At 50.0% G+C, this 22317-nt stretch overlaps 1 protein-coding gene across 2 annotated transcripts; it reads left to right on the forward strand.

Moving 5' to 3' along the window:
* The first annotated feature begins 2219 nt into the window (after positions 1 to 2219).
* sp1 (sp1 transcription factor) lies at positions 2220 to 21369 on the forward strand. Of its 2 annotated transcripts, none has more exons than XM_088633683.1 (6): positions 2220 to 2366; positions 3077 to 3174; positions 3611 to 5093; positions 14418 to 14586; positions 16356 to 16546; positions 17459 to 21369. In XM_088633683.1, the coding sequence occupies exons 1-6, from the start codon at positions 2360 to 2362 to the stop codon at positions 17752 to 17754; spliced, it is 2244 nt and encodes a 747-aa protein (XP_088489809.1). In that variant the 5' UTR covers positions 2220 to 2359; the 3' UTR covers positions 17755 to 21369. The 2 variants fall into 2 exon arrangements, with proteins under 2 accessions (XP_088489809.1, XP_088489807.1); XM_088633681.1 differs by having other exon boundaries at positions 2238 to 2366; positions 16350 to 16546.
* The last annotated feature ends 948 nt before the right edge of the window (positions 21370 to 22317 follow it).

A 22317-nucleotide genomic window follows, 5' to 3' on the forward strand; every position in this document is an offset into this window, starting at 1 on the left:
TGGAAAAAATACCATTACACAACTTGGCGACCACAGTACTCAACAGACCGAAACCACGCTCAGAGGCGTGGGGGGAGGGGGTTATTTAACTGCAAATCCTTCAGTGAGGAGAAATAGCCCATCGCCCTCTGGTTTAGAGAACAATGGCTACAGAATAATCGTTTCAAACACAACTGGAATAAAAAACAAACAGCCCATAAGACACATGCGGATAAAAGCCCGATAACCGTGGCTCCGCTGGCGAAGAGCTCTGAGAGGAGGCTGTGTCGGTAAACCCCCCGCTCGTCAACTCCACCCCACGGAAAGCCCGCTGTTTACATGTTGGAAAGCATGTGCTTCTGGGTACACCCTCCAGCACCCCACCCCCTCTCCTGCCCTCGCAGGCTCAGGCGCTGCCCCTCCCCCACGGCCGCCTACCGCTCTCCCAGCCCTCCAGCGCCGCACAGGGAGGGGCCCGCAGGAGCGCGAGGTCTCTGCCTCTCATTCATAATCCGCCCGCCCAGGAAAGAGAACCCCGCACGAGTATCGGAGACTCGGCTGTCACAGCGCTTAACATCTCTCTGACCACGATGTCACCGAGCTGTGATACACTAGCTGGACCGTGCTCGCGTTTCGCACGCACTCCTGAAGGTGTGTGTCTGCGTAGGAGCCGCACAAGACAAAACGGTCTTTGGACATTTGCGGGCCAGATCACGTCGTTGCGTTTGGCACCCGTCAGGTAGCACACGAGCCTGAAAAGTGGGTGTCTTTTTCCGCAGTGTCCTCACTGCAAGAGTTAAGGCATTATCTGGTTACTTCATGCTTCATGCTTAATGCATAACCCATGCTCAAGAAGGGTTACAAGAGAGAGGAGGCCATTCAGAACATCTAGAACGTTTGTTAGTAATTCATGGATCTTTTCTTCTAAAAGGTCAGGGTATCGTTTGTGTGGCTTGTTCCACACCCCCACCCCCCTTTTGTGTAAAGAAGCCCCAGATCTAAATGCTCTCGCAGGTAGCTCTCTCGGTGTCGGCTGAGGAAGCTCACCGAGTTGCCTTGGGCAGGTCTACATGGACACGGACCTACCACGTATGTTTTTAAACACGGGAGTTCCCAGCAGATAAAACAGCAGCCAGTGTGAGCTGACCGTGACCCTGGTTACAGGGCTGCCTCTCCGTTCTGCAGGTGTATGTGCGAGGGTGGAGGGGGCAACAGCGCAGTTCACAATGAGAGGAGCCGGGGTGCTGCTGGATTGTGCTGGTTTCACTGGGATCGTCGACGGGACTCCCGCTGGATCAGTACAGAGCTTTACCCCTCGGCAGTGTCCGGGGCAGGGAGGGGCAGACAGGACAATTAAACCCCAGCCTGCCTACCCCTGGTGGACTTTCACTCAGCGAGCGAGTGGTGAAACTCCTAAATGGCCAGTCTGCACTTTCAGAGGAGTGCCCAAAGGCAGGCGAGTTGCTCTGTGAAACACGAAACATCAGCCTCCTTTCTTACGTTCGTATTACACAAAGGGCAGCGGGAGAGTGGAACAAACTCAGAACAAGAACCTTGGCTTTTTTTTTTTAGAAAACAGCTGGGTTAGATGATGAACTTAATTAACTGGACTAGAAAGCCTGTCCTTTTAAAATATAGATTTGAACCGGTTGTTTTGGTTTTCCTCGAGGCTGGGCTCCCAGGTACTTAATTGAACTGAAAATGGCTGGGACAACATGCATGTATCTAAAAACCCACAGTGGTGCGTTTTGTTATTGCATAAAAAAGCTTTCTGATACTGTATTTTAAAAAAAATAACAGTATTTAAAACAGTTATAGACCATTTTCGCTTTTTAAAGAATGTAATAATATAGTAATGCAATATCATTTGTGACTGATTTCCAAAAAATCTCCAAACGCTAGAAAAGGGAAGAAAAGGATGACATCCGCTTCATAAATACTAGAACCACAGCAAGCACGGTTTGCTAATGGCGCCTTTTCCGCCAAAAAGAAAATCCTCCCTCCTGTACAGACTTTGAGCCGTTCCGTAAACGGTACAACCTACCCAACTTGACCCCACCCAAATACCCGCCCCCAAGCTCCATTTCCATTGGATGTTACTGGCAACTCAGCGGACATTCAGAGTGATGATTGGATACAATTCCGCTTCCATCTCGCTACACATTCCAAACCCACGACCAACGACACAACCAGACTGAACTCGTAAAGACATCCTCCAGACAAATCCGATTGGCTGTCGTAGTAGCAGGGCGCTCTCTGATTGGCGAAGAGGGCTTTCGCTCTTCCCTCGGTGCTGTGGCGCCGCGGGGTTTGGTTGCACCGTCTCTAAGTTGATGTCAGCCCCTCAAGAACCCCAAGAAACTCCTCCCGTCAGAACATAATGAGTGGTAAGAAACTTTTTTTCGTTGTTTTAAAGACGAAAATTAAAGAAAGAAAGAAAACGAAATATAAAAGCTCCGCAACTTTAGAAAATAATGAATAAAACCATAAAGTCGTATTCTAACAAAAACCCGCTGAAGTAGAAAGAGGTCTGGGTTTCGTGAGGACTGTTCTTTTTTAAAGTTTTTTTTAGCCTCAAGATTAAACAAGCTGGGTTTTCCGTCGTTCCACTTTCACTGAGGACTGGGGTGACCCTAAAAGTTCGATGTTTAATTGGATCAGGCTGAAGAGGAGTTTAAACGGGGGGGTAGCTCGTCGAAACGGACACTTAAGAACAGCCGTTCATCGTTACTACTTTCCTTTCGACAAATAACAACAAAGAGCAGATTTAGCACGAATAAAAAAAACAATATGATCTCAGATAACACTCGGAATATCTCCCCCACATTGCTTTTAATCTCTGGCCGTGGATCACTGCGTTTACTGGCGTAAAACAAAACGCTAAAACATGTGAGGAAAAAGAAACCCAGGTACACCCGGATCAATTCTCGATTTTTTTTTGGTTGGAGCGATACTTTTTTTTTTTCCGTGGTCGTTTTGGCACGGTTGCGGATTCGACATAGGAAACCCGATTTCTTTTTCTTTTCAATTAATATTCCGCCGTTGGCTGCCTAGTATTACCCCCTTCCGCGCTGTGTTTTTCCTCCCTCTCCCTCAGATCAGGAACAGCCGCGAGACGAGATGGCTGCCCTGGCCGAGAGCGGCGGCGCCGCTTTCCTTCAGAGCCTCGCGAAGAGGAGCGCGAGCTCGGGGCAGGTGAGCGGCGGCTCCTCGCCGGTCTCCGCGTTCGCGTCGGGCCCGCGAGGGGCGAGAGCGGGAGGGAAGAGCTGTGTTGTTGTGCTCTGGGGAGGGAGAGGACCGCGGCCGGTCTGCGGCGGCGGCTCCGGCGTTGTTGCTTGACCCGGGGAGGCTGGTGGTGTGTTTGCGTGTGTGGCGGCGATGGGGGGCCGGGTTTGTTGTCGCTCTCGCCCTGCGCACATGCTTGTTTTGAAAAGCGGGGCGTGCGGAGCCGGGGTGTTCCCGTCGCAGGCTCCGCTCTCTCAGAGCGGTCCGCACAGCCCACTGGAGGCTTGGCGCTGGAGGGGGAACGGACAGGGGGGGGAGCGAGCGCGGGTGGGTGGAGAGGTGGGTACGCGTGGGCCGCCCTTTTCGCCGGCCGTGGTAACCCCACCCACCCCGGTGTCTGTTGCAGGACTCCCAGCAGACCTCCCCGCTCGCTCTGCTGGCGGCGACGTGCAGCCGGATGGAGTCTCCCGGCGAGGGCGAGCAGGCGGGCTCGGAGCCGCCGCCGCAGCAGCAGCACCAGCAGCAACAGCACCAGCAGCAGCTGGACCTGAACTCGGCCCAGATCGCCCACACGGCCAACGGCTGGCAGCTCATCCCCGTCAGCGTGCCCAGCTCCGTGGGCGCCACCACTCTCAGCCAGGCCGGGGGGCTGGGGGGGGACGCGGGCAAGGGCAGGCCGGCGGTGGCCACTAGTGCCGGGGGCGGCCAGCAGCAGCAGCAGCAGCAGTTCGTGGTGGCCTCTGCGCCCACCCTGCAGGGCCAGCAGGTCCTGACCACCCTGTCTGGGGTGATGCCCAACATCCAGTACCAGGTCATCCCCCAGTTCCAGACCGTGGACGGGCAGCAGCTGCAGTTCGCCACGGCGACGGGTGCCTCTGCCCAGGTGAGCATGCAGCAGGACTCCGCCGGGCAGTTCCAGCTGGTCTCGTCCCCCGGCGGCGGCCAGCAGATCATCCGGGCGGCGGGGGGCGCGGGCGCGGGCGGGGGCAACCTCATCGCCATGCCCAACCTGCTCCAGCAGGCCATCCCCCTGCAGAACCTGGGCCTGGGCAGCAACCTCCTGCAGAACCAGGGCTCCTTCCTGGCCAACGTGCCCCTGTCTCTCAACGGCAACATCACCCTGCTGCCGGTCAGCGCCGGCGGCCAGGCCGCGGCCGGCGGGGCGGGGGACGCGGGTTCGGGCGCCTCCCTGCAGCAGCAGCAGCAGCAGGTCCAGCAGGCCGTGTCCAGCGCGGCGGGGGTGTACTTCTCCAGCGCTGGCTCGGTCTTCACCTCCGCGCCGTCGGTCAGCAGCGCCAGCGGCTTCGCGGCTGGCGGCACCACGATGACCACGGTCCAGGCCCAGCAGCGCAACGGGGGGCTCGTCTCGGGGTACCAGAGCTCGGGGGGCGCCGTGCAGCTGCAGGGCAGCCCGCAGGATAACAGGGACTCCCAGCAGCAGCAGCAGCAGCAACAACAACAACAACAACAGCAACAGCAGCAGCAGCAGCAACAGATCATCATCCAGCCCCAGCAGCTCCTGCAGGGCACCCCCACCCTCCAGACCCTCCACACGGGCGCCGTCCCGACCGGCCAGGTCTTCGCCACGCAGGACGGCCTGCAGAACCTGCAGTTCCAGACCCTCCCCAACACCAGCCCCATCCTGCTGCGGACCGTGGGCCCCAACGGGCAGGTCAGCTGGCAGACGCTGCAGCTGCAGAGCCCCGCCGGCGCCCAGACCATCACCCTGGCGCCCGTGCAGTCCCTGCCCCAGCTGGCGCAGAGCCCCGCCGGCGCCGTGACGGTCAACGCCGCCCAGCTGTCCGGCCTGCAGACCATCAACCTCAACACCCTGAGCAGCGCCGGCCTGCAGATGCACCAGCTGCCCATCGCCATCGCCAACCCCGCAGGTGAGTGAACTCTGCCTGCGCAGCTTTCTGCTCCAGCTGCGCAGCCCGTCACGCAAATACACAGCCGTATCCCAATTCCAGTTTGTCTATGCAAATTTCTTTAAGGTAAAATCACCTGGTTTGGGACATCCAGTCCCTGCGACAGGCTCATAAGATGCAGCCTGCAGGTTTTGAAAAGCCTGGGGTGTCTTAACGTGCTTTGCTGTTGAGTTTTGTTTTTTACACACCTGTGAATTAGAAGCTCAGTAGGAGGACGAGTTCCTTTGATCCAAAAAGGAGGAGGTGAAATGTGTGTTTGCAGGTGTTGCTCGTGTTTAAAGAGCCCTTAGGAGCCACGTGGACCAAACAGCCTTATCCTGATACGTGTACCGTGCAGATCAGACTGGAGAAGATGAAGGTCCTTTTCCTGGAAGGGAATAGAGGGATTGGTCGGCACAGTGGTTAGCTTTGCTACCCAGCAGCGCTGAGGCCCCGGGTTCAGATCCAGACCTGGGGTGCTGTTTGCAGCTCGTTTTTCCATGTGTTTCCTGTCACAGTCCACAGACATGCTGGTAGGGCAGTTGGCTTCTGGGAAAGTTGGCCCTGGTGTGGCTGATCCCAAACACGTTCGGACAGGCACAGGTAGACCGTGCACCGCAAGAGCCCAGCGGATACCGGATCGTGGTTCCGTTGGCACGGTTTGAGTTTATCTGGAGTGCCAGCACATCCACTCCTGCCGTATCCATTCCGACTCACAAGGGGAAATTGTGGAAGAGGAAAGGCCGCACAAAAATGTATATTTTAGTGCTTCATGAGTGAGAAAGCAAGTTAAGTGCTTGGGAGGGGAAGTGACCGGTTTAAATTTTCTTCCAAAGGTGATTTTTTTGTGTTTTCATTTGTTATGTGATGTTTGGATGCTGTGACCTTTCAGAAACCTTTCAGTTTCATCCTGGCCGGCCCTAGAGTGCTGATAATAAGAGCCTTGTAAGTTCCCCATAAATGTCTCGCTTTTACAGCAGCAACATTTGAGAGCGCAGCTCGGTGGCGCAGTGGTTAGTATTAACCACTGCTTCGCAGTGCTGGAGCTCAGGGTTCAATTCTACACCTGGGGCACATCTGTGTGGGGTGTGTGTGTGTGTATTCTCCTTAATTTGGAGCACCTGGAGAGAACCCCGAAGTGTCCCCCCGTAGTCCAAAGACAGACTGGGAGGTTAATTAGCTTCTGGGAAAAGTGGCTCAGATGGGTGTGAGTTTGTGTTTGTGTCTGCCCTGTGATGGCTTGCGCTCGTTGCTTGCCGGGATGCACTCCAGTTCCCCCGCAGCCCTCAGGTTAGAAGAGGGGTGGAAGGATAGGTCATAAATGGAAAGAGCAGTCAGATGGTGATGATGATGATAATAAACTTGATTTTATATAACACCTTTAAAGGCGGCCTCTCACAAAAATGACGACAACAACAACAACAATAAAAAAAAAGATGTCTTTGTTAAAAAACAAAATGCATCTCCCTCGTACCTGAGCTCTGGAGCCCACCGCGATGCCCTTGGGGCGTGTGCTCTCCGGAGCCGATCCACTTCAAATTCCCCCGTCCGTGGCCAGCGCAGACCGGACCTTACTGTGTTTGTGCCCCCTGTGGGCTAACTGCCTGGATTCCCCACCTTGGAATATCGCAAGTGGGAAAAGGTTCTGTTTCCCTTCGGACCCTGCCGGATAAATTCCGGCGCTTGCTTGGGCACAGAGGTCGGGGAGCCGTGATGAGGAGTCTGGGTCTCTGGTCTTGCCCGGGATCCCCAGTTCTGCAGCGTTTGGAGCTTGGGAGTTTCCGGGTGGGGTCCGATGTCAGGCCCTCGGCAGGCGTGTCGAGCAGCACAAAGTGATCGTCCCCATTTTCTGGATATTGTTTCCAGAGCTGGGGTGAAGCAGTTGCAGGGGGATAAAATAAGTTGACGAGAGAGAAAATATTGGCCCTGCAGGTGAAACGCCCAGGTGTGACCGCTAGTACAGTAATCCCTGTCTATACGAGCGGCTTCTATACAAGTTACATGAGGCGTAGTAGTGTAGTAAACATAACGCGTGTGTTGTTTCATTTAACGAGCAGATTTTCACTCTTATAAACTGGGCTCCAGTAGTGCTGAAAGTCTTCTTTTATTGTGTCGTCTTTTCTCTGAGGAATTGACTTTTTATTTATTACGTTTGAACTTCTTAGAATAAAGGCTTGTGTGTGGTAAGTGTCTGCAATACGGGAGAGTACCCATTATTTATGGGTTTATGACGACTGCAATTATGTAACTGCTCAACTGAACCATAAATGAGCCGAACTGTTATTAATTTCCTATCTCTTGTTTATGCATCAGCCAGTGACTTTAGGCGTGTTACTTGAGTAATGAGCCGGGACCGTTCTTGTTTTCATACTTAGGTGCCATTCTCTACTGTACTGTAAGGTGGGATTTGGGTATTTTTGACTTTAGGAATCACTTGGAGGTTCTAACACTGGAATTAAATTTCCTTTATACAAGTTTTTTCACTGTAAAAGCTGTTTTTCGATAAACCTATTAAGCTCCTATAATGAGAGACTGCTGTACTGCTGTTCCCCTTCGTCGCCGTTGCCAGTGGAAGGGCCTGGTGCTCGGCCTCAGATCCCGCCCCCAGGAGAAGTGCAGGCAGGGGTTCCTTCTCCAGGTCTCTCGTCCTGCCCTTGCAGCTGCCTGTGGATGCAGGTTGTTTTACCAGGGCCCCTGTACGTAAAGACGACTCCTTTCTCCAGCCCCGCCAGCCATGACGTTTCATTAGAGCTCCGATTTTCCACATCTGGGAATTTGAAGTTTGTCTCATTTCGGTTGATTGCCGGCCTCGGAGCGGAGATCGGTTCTTTGGAGAGCTAAGTGAGCTCCTTGTAAACCCCAAAGCTCGCTTCATCCGGCGTTCATCACTGGCAATGACGCCGCGCGAGGACGGTTTCCTTGCCGGTACATCGCCTAGCAAAGCCGGGGCGGGCTAAAAACATCGGGACGGTTCATTTGCAGCGCTGGCCTTCTGCGGTTTCCCTGTTGACTGGTTCTTTGCGTTGGTCATGCGTCCCTTGTTTGGTTTTCCACACGTCCTTGTCTTGTGTTGTCCTTCGCCGGATGAGCTGTCTTGCCTGTTCCTGAAAACTGGATTGCTGTGGGAAATGTTTCGTTTTTCTGTACAGAACAGAAGGCAGGCCCCCCTCCGTCAGTCCCAGTTTAAAAAATCCCACTGTTCAGGATTTTGCCAGTACAGCTCTAACGGTCTTGGGAGTGTTTCTAAGGCCGTCAGCCGTGTTTTGAGCTGGGACTCCCCTCCTCTCCTCTTTATTCATCTTGCTGGGTTCCCCTTCAGAAATGTCGTGGGCACTTTGCTTACTTCACCTAACAAATGGGACCACCGACAACCCCTCTGCTGAAGCGGGTGTGCTGTAGGCAGACTTCGTGGCGTGTCTGAAACGGGACACATTGCTGAATCTCCCCGAGTGCAGTTCTTTTGCCTTTATTTATTTGTTTTTTTCCTGATTGCTTTCGGAGGGGTCGCCCTGTCTTGATCTCCCCCCCCACCCCCCCCCCAACTGCAGCCTCTCCCTCTCCCAGCCCGTCCTCCAGGTTTCTCAGACGCCCGCTGGTGCTCTGGTCGTCGTCATGGCGAGAAGTGTGGCTCGTAAGCACAGGGCTTTGGGGGACGTGGTAGCGGTCGGTCCTGTAGTGAAGTGAGTCTCAGGAGGGAGATCCCCAGTGCCCGTGTCAGCTGAAAGCGTTACATTTTTTTTTTATGTGCGCCGCAAAGGGCAGATGAGAAAAGTGGCTTCGTGTGCCGGCGCTGGAGTTGTCTCGGTCCTGCCCGGGCAGTCGCTGCCGTGCCAGGTTCCCCGGTCGCAAGCAGCGCACGTTTCCTTGTTGTTTTCTGGCCCCGGCCTGACACACAGGTTTTGCAGGTTCAGAGCGGAGGGCTGGATTGAAGAGATCGGGCCGGCAGGCAGTGCTTGACAGCGGAGGGGTGTAACCCGACACCGCCCAGCCCGGGCTGGGGCTTATCTCCAGCCTGCCTGCTCTTCCCCTCTCGGAGACTGTTGGCGGGGTGTCTGTGCGTGGCAGCGTGCCGGCGCTGGTGAGTGCTGTTGACAGGGCTGCACGCTTTCGCTTGCTGCTCGTCAGTCCCGAGGGGTTTGCTGCCCTGTCTCTGGGATTTGGGAAATTTCTATTGTTCTGCCTTTTTTTTTTTTTTTGCTCCGGTTTTCTTTTTTTGCTGATCTGCTTAGCTCACGACTTGGTTAATTCTGAGAAGCCTCTGCGGTCCGTCAGTCCTATGAAGCCCAGTTTTACAGAGGCAGGATGGTTTTGCAAAGTTGTTGGGAAGTAAAACTGGCTAATCCTGAATCACATTAGGTTTAAAGCACTTCATCCTGGTTTGCTCTGGTGCTGTGATTGTTGTTGTGTCTTTTCCAACAGGAAGCAGCGCTCAATCGCTCAGAGCACCTCTGAGTAAATCTCTTTGCCCTTGTGATTCTTGTGATGTCATGGTTTGTGTCACATAAAAGGATGTGAATCTTTTATTAAACTTTTTTAAAAGTTTGAAAAAAGATGAACGAATTTACAGGTTAAATGTATACAAAAGGTCATTTTCTGCTTTCCTCTTTCAATTTACAGTTGTTGTTTTTATATAATTATTTATATTTTTCCAGCATAGATTGGAAATTATTAAAAACACAACAAACGGGTAAATGCTTTTGAATCTTCCTCTTATTAAAACAGCTTATTCACACCTATCCTGTTGTCTATTGTGTGTGGATTCACATGTCTTTTGCTAAGAGTGCTTTGTGTTTTGCCTCTGTGTGTGTGCACAAATTGCTGGATCAAATGTGATAGGAGAAGGAGGAAGTATCTGGTTATGCAGACAGAAGGGGGTCAAAAGTGATCGAAGAGGGTCTGATATATTCATTGTTAAAAACGTTTATATTCCGCTGTCTTTTTTTAAGGATGATTGCAGGCTCTTGACCACATACTTTAAGCTGCAGCTCATTAATTTTAGGGTCACATAGAGCTGCTTCTGTAAAAACTCCAGGGTGTCGGCTTCAATAACATGGCTGGGCAGCTTGTTCTACACTCCCACCCCCCTCTGGTCTCTGGTCTAAAAGCGCTGACCTGTAGTTTCCACGGTGTCCTCTAGTTAGTGCTTCCTCTGGTTTGATTTATCAACGCACAAGAGGACTCCAAATTCTTTAATCAGGGCCTCTTGTCTTCTCTATTAACGACCCAAAAAGATTCCTATTCAGAGTCACGTTCCTTTAGACCAGGGGTGTCAAACTCATTTTTAAGGGGGCCAAACTAAAAACATTTAATCATGTCGCGGGCCACACACGCAGAGATAAATACTGATTTAGAGTTTTATTATAATTTTTTCTACTTATGCAAGTGAATGTAGCCTTATACAGATAAAATATTGCTTCAGTATTCCTCTATCTATGAATATGGCTGAGCATTTCATAACAATGTATTCAAGATAAAAATAACACCAAACATTTCAGGTAATTTTGGGCAATGTAACTATATTGCACAAAATGAATTGAAATAAAAACAAACGCAGATAAGGATAGGTCTACATCACAAACTGTTAGCCTACTGTTGCTTTTCCGAGCCAGCAACCTGAGCTCTTTTCTTTGAGCAAGAAAGTCTCATTCTTGGCATAAAATCCTGAACGGCAACGAACTACAAAGTGAATTCAGTGCTTTCTCTGAAAGCTGCTCTTGTAGATCGTCGGCAATCTCGTCCACTTGAGGAGCCATTGTACTTCTAGTGAGACTGATGTTTGCAGAAGCAGACCTTGTCTCTGGACACACTACTTCACTGACTTTAAACAGGCACCGCTTTAGAAAATCGCCCTCACAGAACGGTCTCCCTGATTTAGCTATTTCTTCATCCACAATAACACTGCCCTTCACCACGGTTACGTGTTTCTAGCAAGATGATAGTGTTTTTTCTACTGCTGTATTCATGGTGATATCGGTGTAAACGTAGCCAATCTAATGAGTTTTACTCCAGAGGAGGCAGGGGAGGATGTTAATACTCAGTTATTGCGTGATGTGATTGGAGCCAAGGGCTCATGGGAAATGGAGTTCCTGCTGTCGCGGGACTCATACAATAGACCGGGAAAAGTCTTGCAAGGGCCGGATTAAAACGGACCATGGGCTGTGAGTTTGACACATGTGCTTTAGACCCTGGATTTTATATGGCAGCTCTTATCTGAACTGATTTCAGAGCCACGTGACCATTGTTTTAACATATTGACGAAAATGGCACAAGATATTCTAAATATTTTCATAGTATTACTTAGTACGATATTACCCTCCCATGATTTAATTCTGTGCTTGTTTCTTCATATTCTAACATTGTTTGCCCTTTTTATGGCTCTGCTTTCCCACATTGTCTGGATTATGAAAATGATGTCAACGTCTATCTCATAGATTGTGTCTTGAAGCTAAGCCTTAGCTTTTGTTATATCTATAGTTTTTTTTGCTAACTGCATGCAGTACTCCGCTCCTGTCAGCCAGATATTTTCCCTGCCTTGAATTCTAAGTCTTTTTTGTTTTAATGTACGGCATCGGGAGTGTTCCCTAATCCTCTTATTTTAGGTGGGTAGCTGCGTCAGCATGCGTAGGCTGCAAAGGAACACGCAAAAGATTTATTCCGTGCTAAAGAGAGAAAACGCAACGTTTCGGCTGTGGATCCTTGACACTTGAAGAAGGCTTCTCTTTTCAGCATGGAATAAACCTTAAGATCACTTAATGGGCCGTATACAATTTCTTGCAGTAGGAACTTGTTTTTTCGCATACCCCAGCTTGGTCTCCATGAGACACACAGGCACACAGACGGGGAGAGAGAAGCTTGGGGTCTATTACTTGCCTCTTATTTTAGTATCATTTGCAGATTTAACCAGTTCTTAATCAAGATCATTGATATCGGTCAGGAAGAGCAGAGGTCCTAATGGAGATCCCTGTGGTGCTACAGCCCTGAGATCCCCTCATGATGGGCACCCCCCACTTATCCGTGTTCTCCATTTTTTTGTGCCACCACGTAGAGCTGGTATTCAAATGCCTCAGAGCCCCAAGCTGCTGTGGGTTTTAATTTCCATTTATACAATTAGCCTTACGTCTGGTAACATGCACAAGTGCCCACAGTGCACAATTTGAATAAAACGTTTCTACTAAAAGGCAGCCCTATCACGATGATATGCAGATTTGTTGTAACAAAAAGCAATACAAATAACAGAAGCAGGTTCTGAGCTCGGCGTCGAGAGCTTGGGCTTTCCAAGAGGAATATGGAAGTCAAAGCCAGGTGCTGGAAGTGGTGCGTGCTGGGTAGATTTACATAACATGCATGGAAGCCAAAAATATGGTATTTTCTTGCCCCTCAGTGGTCCTCTGTGTGACCTGAACTAGAGCTGTAGCTCCGAACAGCCTTGATGAACCTCCATGGCGGCATGGGGCCTTAATGCCAGTTCCGGTCCCTGATGAGGCAGCGTCTCTCTGTCAGCGAGAGGGCGAGCGCTTTGTGTTTGTTGTGCAGGCAAGTCTGGGCAGTGTCCTCAAGCAGACAGGAAGGAATCGGTGTAGCTGCCATGTGTTTTCTCTTTCGGAACTGGGTCCACGCCTGGGATCTGAGGGCAGGGGCGTCCCTGGAGACCGGAATGCTGGATTTTCGTACCGGCCTGGCGGTGACGGGCAGGGGGTGGTGGTAGGATCTCCGTAGTCCTGGAGCGAGTGTCCTTACACTAGACAGGAATAACCCAGGGCTGCAACACTTGCATCATGGCTTGAATGTAAAGCCCTCACATCGCTGACCTGTGTTTTGACTGCATTTGTCTCGGTTTACATGTGTAGCTGTGGTCCCATGTGCAAGTATAGGATGGGAAATGACACTTGTTCATTGGAGCTCTGCCAGTGTTTTTGCTTGTGCGATCATGGCTGGAGTGTTATTCATTGTGACGTAAGTGTGTTTTTTGTTTTTTAATAAGCTGCCTGAGGTTTTGATTGCATCAGATTTGATGAAAGGAACACTTGTCTGTCCAGATTATATTTGTGGAGCAGGAGCAGTGGAGACGTCTTCTTCAGGCAATTGGGGTTTAAATCCATGTGAACATGCATTGTAGTCCCTGGAGCTGGTTCCATTGAAAAGCGTTTGTAAGTCTGTATTGTTGATGCTGGTTTCTGGGCTGACCAGCAGGTTTGTGGATTTTCCTGATCCGTTTCATTTTTTTAACAGATTTTAAGGCCTGATGAGGGGAGGTCAGGCAGCAGAAAGGTCACAGTGTAGTTTTTCAGTGCTGCACTTGCTCTGCAGGTAGTTGGGAAAGCTGAGGATGCGGGTGTTTGTGTGTTCATCAGCACTCCCAGAATGCTCAGGCTGAAAAGATAGCAGGCCGCAGGACAGAACCACACTGATCCAGACAGCCACAGTCCTGGCCTTGGAGGGCCAGTGTGTCAGCAGGTTTTCGAGATCTCCCAGCTAGAGAACTGGGAGAAGCTGTTGGAACTGGTCCAGCTATGCCAACAATGAGTGGATTTGAGTCGTTAAGAGCCCATCTGGATTGAAAACTGCAGATTCACTAGCCCTCCAGGAACACGCTTGGGGATCCTGGTTCTGAATGTTATCTTGACATTGTCCCTTCTCCCCTTCTCTGAGTGAGCCACAGATCTGCTGGCGTTTTTCAGTGTTTGATACAACCAGGTCTCGTTAATCATTAAACACATGATTGCATTCATTAAGTAATTGAGTGCTGTGTCTGGAAATCAAAGACACTTAGGTATACAGCTGCGTCAGCATGCGTAGGCTGCAAACGGAACAGGTAAAGGTTTATTCGAAACACGCTGAAAGAAAAAGAAAAGAGACACAGCTGTGGGGATGTCTTCAGGATTGCAATACATTAAAAAGAGAATATTGCTGAGGCTGCCACCTGAGTGCAGAATATGGTCAGAATTCTTAGGTTTAATTCATCAAGAACGTGGATGGAACAAAATCCAGAAAAGCGTTCCAGGATGAGGACTGGGAAACGCTACGCCACACGTTTCTCCTGACTTCTGGGTTTGGGTAGAGCTTTTCTTCAGTGGTGCAGGGCAGGGTTGTGCTGAAACGAGTCCTGTTTCTGGGATGAGGTACGTTTTCAACAGCAAGGTGGTCCATTGCCCTCCCTGAACCGTCTGGATTTCTGCTTTGAAGAAGACCGATATTGCCCCCGGTGTGTCTGTGTACTCACCTGCCCGTTGCGGCTGTGGGCCTCGGTGGCTGTTACGCACTCGAGATGCGGACCTGACCACACGGGCGATGGCTTTGTCTTTGCAGGGGATCAAGGGGGTTCACTGGGGGTCCAGGGAGCGGCGGGGGGCGAGAGTCTGGATGACAGCACGGCCATGGAGGAGGGGGGCGAGACCAGCCCGGGTCACCAGCCGACCCACCGCAGGACGCGCAGGGAAGCCTGCACCTGCCCCTACTGCAAGGATGGGGAGGGACGGTAGGGACCCTATCGACGTCTGTCCTTCTTCAATTCAGTTCAACTTTATTGTCATTAAACTTACACAGGTGCATAGTATCATGAAAAGTGTTTCTCATTAGTCACTCCGGTGCAGTATATAAATAGGACAGAAGATAAGACAATAGACAGTAACACAATAGCAGAAACGGTAACATGTAATAACATAACATAAATAACATGTAATGAAGTAATCAAAACTGTGCAAAATTCCGCAAACAGAGAAAATATAACAGGACAAAAACAGTGCAAGGTAATTCTTGGAACAGTGCAAAAATAGTATGGTTAAAAATAGTATATTATTACGACCGGTACAGTTTTACTGGGCTATCGAGGGGACAGTACAATTTCGACTTACATGTGTGTGTGGTGGTGTAGGAGTACAGTCGTTGTGGGTACAGGAAGACGTTAGGAGAGATCATAATATGGTGGGAGGGGGTGGGGGCGCCACCAACTTGACAACTCTGGGGAAGAAGCTATTTTGGAGTCTAGTTGTGTGCGACTGTTACACGAGCAGTTCTCCCGCGTAGCTGTTTGCCGCTCAGTTTCATGAGATATATACTCCCCTTGTTTGCGAGGGTTTGCTCCCACAGTCCAGACCTACTAGTAGATGCTGGGGAAAAATTGGCCCTTGTGTGTGTGTGTGTGTCCGTGTGTGCCCTGTAATGGACAACATGCCAGTCCGGGGTGTACCCCACCTTGTGCCCGTTGCTTCCTGGGTCTAGGCTATTGTTCCCCCCGTGACCCTGAATTGCAAAAAGCTTGGGTGAATGGATTTTATGACGGTCTTGAACCCAAATCTCGCAATAAGACAATGACCGCGTCAGGTGTGTAGTAAAAGCAGAAGACCTGGGCAACCATTAATAACGTTTTGAGATCAGAGGGTTGTGGGATTGGGGAGCCAGCCGCCCAGTTGTCCATACGCTGGGCTGGCTTCTTTCAAGAAAGTTTGATCCTCAAATCCACTATCTGCCAGCAGCACAGGTGGCCTGCGCTACCACTGCCGCGTTTGTTTTGTTCCTACCAGGTCTCGATCAGCGAGCCAATGAACGTGCAGTAGTTAGTGTTAGTGGGGCCAGCAGGGGGCGCTCACCTTGTGATCCACGTGGGTCCTAATGCCCCAGTATATTGACGGGGACACTATACTGTAAACAGGTGCTGTCCTTCGGATGAGATGTAAAACTGGGGTCCTGACTCTCTGTGGTCATTAAAAATCCCAGGGCGTTTCTCGAAAAGAGTAGGGGTGTAACCCCGGCGTCCTGGCCCAATTTCCCATTGGCCCTTACCAGTCATGGCCTCCTAATAATCCCCCTCTCTGAACTGGCTTCATTACCCTGTTCTTCTCCCCACTGAGAGCTGGTGTGTGGTGAGTGTTCTGGCGCACTATGGCTGCCGTCGCATCATCCAGGTGGGGCTGCACACTGGTGGTGGTGGAGGGGAGTCCCCATTACCTGTAAAGCACTTTGAGTGGAGTGTCCAGAAAAGCGCTATATAAGTGTGAGCAGTTATTATTATTATTATTATTATTATTATTATTATTATTATTATTATTATTAGTTTTCTCCGGAGTCTCCTCTGTGAAAAGAGGCTGCTCTCCTGCAGTTAATGATGAACTTCTAGGCTTCTGGGCTCGGTCGCAAAGAGGGCCGGCCAAGGTCATCCGATGCGCGGCGGCAGCAGGCGTCCCGGCCCGTCCCGCGGCGGTTCTGACGCCGCTCCGCCGGCTGCGGCTGCTCTGTTGGCAGGAGCAGTGACCCCGGCAAGAAGAAGCAGCACATCTGCCACGTGCCCGGCTGCGGCAAGGTCTACGGCAAGACGTCCCACCTGCGGGCCCACCTCCGCTGGCACACGGGCGAGCGCCCCTTCGTCTGCTCCTGGTCCTTCTGCGGCAAGCGCTTCACGCGCTCCGACGAGCTGCAGCGGCACAAGAGGACGCACACAGGTCAGTGGAGATCCCCGGCCCGGCCTGCAGGGGGCAGCATTGTGCACCTCTACCTGTTTTCAACGCTCGCGTTTTTGTCGGTGCCTGGAATGGCCGGCATCCTTTCAAGACGTTAGCGTTTCTTTATTATTATATTTTCCAACTTGTATGGATAATCCGACTTTCTGTTGAAGAACAAGTTGGCCTCGGTGGTGTTGTGCTCTGTCTCCTGAGTGTATCTTCTCCTCCGTGTGCTGCTCCGTGTCTGGACTGGTTTAGGTGCTGTGTGTGTGTGTGTGCAGCGTCCCCCTTTTAGACATGCCTGAACAGAGTGCCAGGGCTCTGTAAATTACTCTGCAAGAGTACGGTTCTATTAATAAATTACTTCAGCTGATTACTGTAATTATAGTGCTAATGAGAAGAGCCAGTCGGGGAGTAACTGCATTTGAAAAACAAAGCTTTAATTAATATTTAGGCCTGTAGCCGTTTAAGGGAATGGATCAGTGAGAAGAGCACTAATTGTGATCTTGGGGTTACTCTGTGACTCAGCCCTGTGGATCAGAGTTCAGGGCGGGCTCTGTATTCCAGACAAGCTCTTGTCTGAATTTCCCGAGCAGTGCAGTGTAGGTGGCCAGGGCACTTGCTGCCACGGGTGGCAGGGAGCTTGTATCCTTGTGGGCAGGCACAGCAGCTGTTCTTACTAGGGCACTGTGGCTCTCCAGATGAAGCAGATGGCGTGTATTGCAGGACTCCTGCATGTTGCCTTCCCTTCTCCTGCATCGCTGCAGCACTGAGCTGAATCAGTACGAGAATGCGCTGAAGAATTCTCAAAACCTCCGGCGTTTCTAAGACCTCTGTCTGCCCTTAAATAAACCGCCACTCCCTGCTTTCTCTCTCTCTCTCCGTGACCCCTGACCTGTCACATGCTTCCAGGTGAGAAGAAATTCACGTGTCCCGAGTGCCCCAAGCGCTTCATGCGAAGTGACCACCTCTCCAAGCACATCAAGACCCACCAGAACAAGAAGGGAAACGGGACCGCCCCCAGCAACAGCCTCCCCGTCCCCGTGGAGACCGCCCCCGTCTCTGAGGCAGGCGTGGCCTCGGACCAGCACGCCCTCATCACCATGGAGACCCTCTCCCCCGAGGGCATCGCCCGGTTGGCCAGCAGCGGCATCAACGTCATGCAGGTGGCCGACCTGCACTCCATCAACATGAACAACGGGTACTGAGGCCCGCGCAGGCTGAGGGAGGGGACTGGACGGGTGTGAGCAAGGCTGCCTGAAAGGCAGGCCGATCGGAGGAGCGGAGTGGTTTGGAGTCCTGTGGGGGAGGGAGGGCAGGCAGGAGAGAAGGGGTGACAGTCCAACCCGAGTCTGACTCTCCACTCCCCTCTCCCTCTCCTTCCTTTTCTTGTTGCGGGAGAATGAACGTATGAACGCTGCCTGTCGCCGCGACACACTACACTGGCAGTCCGCCGCTCCGGGCTCTCGGAAGCAGGGCAGAAGTGATTTTGCCCTTGGATGGCCTCTGAGGGACCCCCCTCCCCCCCGATGCTTACCGTTTGTGATGGAGAGAGGGGGCAACGGTTTGAAAGGAAGGGCCCACTCCATGTTCCACTCACGAACACTAGTCCACCTCGCCCATCTGCAGGGAAAACAGCCTGATGGGGTGGGGCGGTGAGGGAGGTCAAAAGGGGTTTAACTTCAGAGCATTTTACTTATATCCGACACAGATTTATTTTTTTGTTATTTTTTAAATATAGGTACACTCAAAGCCATCATGCCTTGATAAACTGTTATCATTGCAAAAATCTCTTTTCTCTGTATGAATTTTTTTATAATCTAGCAAAAAGATCTTAACATAGGAGGGATCAATTTGTATGGTCACCCTAGATTGCCTTATTCTGTGTATGTGTGTATATACATGTCATATGCAAACATTCTTGAACTTTTATATATGTATATCTACTTGGCGCAGTCTGGTTTATTGAACCGGACAAGGTGAATATCCCCTTGAACAAGGCTAGCCAACCTGCAGCTGGGCTCCGCTGGGTTCTGCCCTCGGGTTGTGTGGCACAGCCGGCCGCCATCTTTTTTTTTTTCTTCAAATAAACTTCATTAAAGTTGAATTCTCTGGGGGTAAAAGGTGTAGATGCATGTAAGCCTTACGCTCGAACAGGTCCAAGGGAGGCATGTCTCGATTGGCCTTTCTTTCCTAACAATCTGGCCAGTAGGGTCCGAGTTTTATAATGACGAGGTACAGTATGTTTTATATGCTTTTCCTGCACTGTTTTATTCATGAGGAGCTGTCCTTTGTTCAAGGGTTGGGGTTGGCCCAGGAGGGATAGGGGCTTCTGAAAATGCAGGGCGACTGAGAGAAACTTCCCGATGCTCTGCAAGTTTGTTCCGTTTCTGGATTTAGAAGCTCCAGGCACTTGCACGGTCCAGCCTTGGGGTTCTGGGTAATACGCATCTGCTGCTGTAGTTTGGCTTAACGTGTAAGGACATAGTGCTTCAGATAATATTCAGTTTACAGCAGCTTCTTCTGTAGAAGACTGTTGAAAACCTGCAGTGCATAAAATGTGAAATGGATCGAACTTCTGTGCTCTGGGAGTCTTGTTTTCCTGCATTGCCTCGACCAGTTTATCCAGTGCATTTTATACTTCTGCGATTTGTCCCAGTGTGGAAACCCACATGCATTCTGTTTAACTGCTTCCTTAGCGGTGCTAAAATAAGGATGTGCAATACATGCTGTTCCCTAGAAAAGTATGAGGCAATCTTGTGATCACCCCATTTGTCAAGGATTGCCTTCAAGATTTAAAATCTATTGATCAGCTCAGTAGCTGTGCTGTTTTGAGCCGAGAACAGTTATAAACAAGAGGAATCTATTTGGTCAGTTTAGACCATTTGGCAGTTAGTAGCTAATTCATCCTGAAATGCTCCTGCAAGATTGCATGTCTTTTCAGATCTGTGTAATACGAACCTTTTGTGTACAAAAATCTTTAGAGTGCGAAACTACAGAAGAGCTGATTATTAACCAGGCTTGCTTTCTGTTTGAGGTTCTGGATTTCTGCAGTGCTCAGATTACCTAGTAAATCAGTCAAGATGACTTTCCACCCTGCCAGTTAATTTCTCAGTCTGATCAGAGGTTGGGGAAACTTCATTTTGAAGTCATTACTACTTGTGTGGATTGATTGTTAAAATGAAAGCATCCTCTAATTACAGTTTAGTCACCTGGGGTGGGAACACTTGTATAACTTATGTGGGGAAGGAGGTGTGGCTGTCAAACTCTCGTGTTCTGAAAAATATTTGACACATTTTATTACATCGCGGTTGTTGCTTTGAAAAGAGAAGAACCCGTTTTAAATAGCCTTAACATTTTGGATAGCTAACAGGTTACAAAGGGAAATTAATAAACCCTTTTTTATTTATTAGGGTATTTTGTCTGCTGCGAAAGTGCCAATGTGAAAGAGGAGTGGCCCTGCTGAACTGTTTGGATTTGCAGTGGGCGGTATTGCAGAGGATTTGTGTGCTGAACTGGACTGTCTGTGGAGATGAATCTGGGCTTAACAGACGTCGAAGAGGGGCTCTAGGTCCTGGATGACTCCATCTTGTTCTGCTGTTGCCCTTGCAATGAGGCATATGTGTTTCACTTTTTCAGGCTGTTCTGTTGTTGCTGACCTTTTCTTTCACTTCTGGGTCACCATTGGGCCCCATGGCTGCTGGGTGGGAAGTTCAGCTTGAAGCAGGCTCTGGTCTGTTTCCTTGTTACGAATGGGACGAGATTTGCAGGGGAGAGGTAATCCTTGAAAGTGAGATGCACTCCGATGCTGACGTGCAGGAAAGGAGGGAGCAGGGATCAGCCTGCATCCTGAAGTGCTATGGGTGCCAGGAGATCCTGTTGTCCGAGGCCTTCCGTAACCGAGTCGGCTACAGGGCTCCAGTGGTCAGATCTGGCATTTCTTACCTGTGTCCAGTGACGTGACGTGACGTATTGATTTTCTATGAAACCTGCTGGGTTATGGCATTTCTGGCTTTATTGTATGTGTGCCCCTCCTGCAGTTCCTCTGTTCAACTCCAGGCGATGTGGGATCCTAATTTCTATGTGAGGGCTTTCAATTAACGGCTCTGAAACTCTGTCTCCCAAAGATAGTGGCCCTCCAGCGAAGTGGGAGATCTTAAAGGACCTTAAGAGCAGGTCCTGGGTTGGGGTGGGGAGAAGGGAGGGTGAAAAGATTTCCCTCTCTGTATTAGGGGGACCCAGCTGTCCCTCAAACCCTTGGCTGAAGACCTAAAAGACATTTCAACATCAAAATGTTTGTTTTTGGCTTGGAAATGAGGTGTGGGGGGGGGTGTACCTCTGGGCTCATGCTGTCAGCCTGTCCTTACTGAAGGTTGCTGACTGTCAGGCTGTCAACCACAGCTTGAAAGACAAAGTTTGATGGGCAGTTGTTGATGAAAATGGACAACGTGTAACCTGTTCTCCATTTAAATCTGTTTGTGGACTTTATTTTTATTTCAAGGGTGTTAAAATGAGGTTCTGAATGCGTTGTGCTCCGGTCTTCCCCTTTACGTTTACACAGTTCAAGGATGGTGACCTGATTTTTTTTTTTTTTAATTTGGATGCTATATCACTGGTCATACACAGGATATTTATTTTACATGGAAATGGAAGCTCTACTGCTAATCATCGTCTTTATTTTATACATGCATTTGCAGCAGGGGATTTTTTGATACGTAATCATTTAGAGAACAATGATGTAAAAATGACTATTTTTGGATAAGAGGTTTTTCTGATTCTTTTTTATGTATGGAGAGTTCATATTAAATTTCAACGCCCTCATATCACTGGAGTCTGGCCTGTTTGCTTTTAAACCTGCAGTGAAAATCTGGTTTGTTGCAGCGCCGGGTCCTTTATGGGAATTATCAGCCTTTGTTTTCTGAAGATAAAAAAATTGATTGGAATTCAGTACTGAACAGCTTAAAATACTCCTTCCTGCAGTTTATTTCTCAATCTCAACTCTGTCGCCTCAAATCCATAATATGCTTGACACCTGAAGAAGGCTCCACGGCAGAAATGTTTTCTTTCTTCCTTTTTCAACGTGGAATGAACCTATTGTTCCTTCAAATCCATAAATAGAAGGAATAGAAGATTTCTCACCTAGTTTTTTTTCTGTGGCTGTGGAGCCACCTTTTGGCTAAACTCAGACATGGCACCTAAACCTGGCGTTTACATTTTAGAAGGGAGCTGCTGCTGCTTGAGAGTAATTTCTTTCTGCCCCTGTGCTTCTCGCTAACGATTCGGGCCCATTAACAAAAGCAATTCTCTTTCCCTCTTTTCTGAACAGATGTGTTCACTGAACTAGAATTTGTAAATTCCCATGAAGATCCTAGCGTCTGGTGAGATTTTATGGATCTAAAACAACTTCCCTGCGTCCCTTGACTAATGTGTTACGGCTATTAACCAGAACGATCTGAACCAGCTAATTCCTGGCATTTAAAAAAGAACCTGCAAGAGCTGGACAGACTCGGAGCCACTGAAGTGATCATGGGATGAAGAGTGTGTGCGCGCAGAGATGGCGAGAGGGTGGTGCCACTGGACTGAGGGCTTTTGGTCTTAAGGGGGTAGAAGCAGTGTGTGCCTGAGGGGGCAAAGCACTGAAGGAAATGGCATTTAACGTTTAAAATTCATATTTCCTCAATTTGGGCATCTTAAGCAAGAGGAAAATTGAGACTGTGAGGGAGAGATTGCGCATGAGAAGTGGTGTAGTGGTTGGTTGGCATTGCTGTCTC

The sequence above is a fragment of the Lepisosteus platostomus genome, chromosome 1 (assembly GCF_059453375.1).
Source record: "Lepisosteus platostomus isolate fLepPlt1 chromosome 1, fLepPlt1.hap1, whole genome shotgun sequence".
Classification (NCBI taxonomy): Eukaryota; Metazoa; Chordata; class Actinopteri; order Semionotiformes; family Lepisosteidae; genus Lepisosteus; species Lepisosteus platostomus.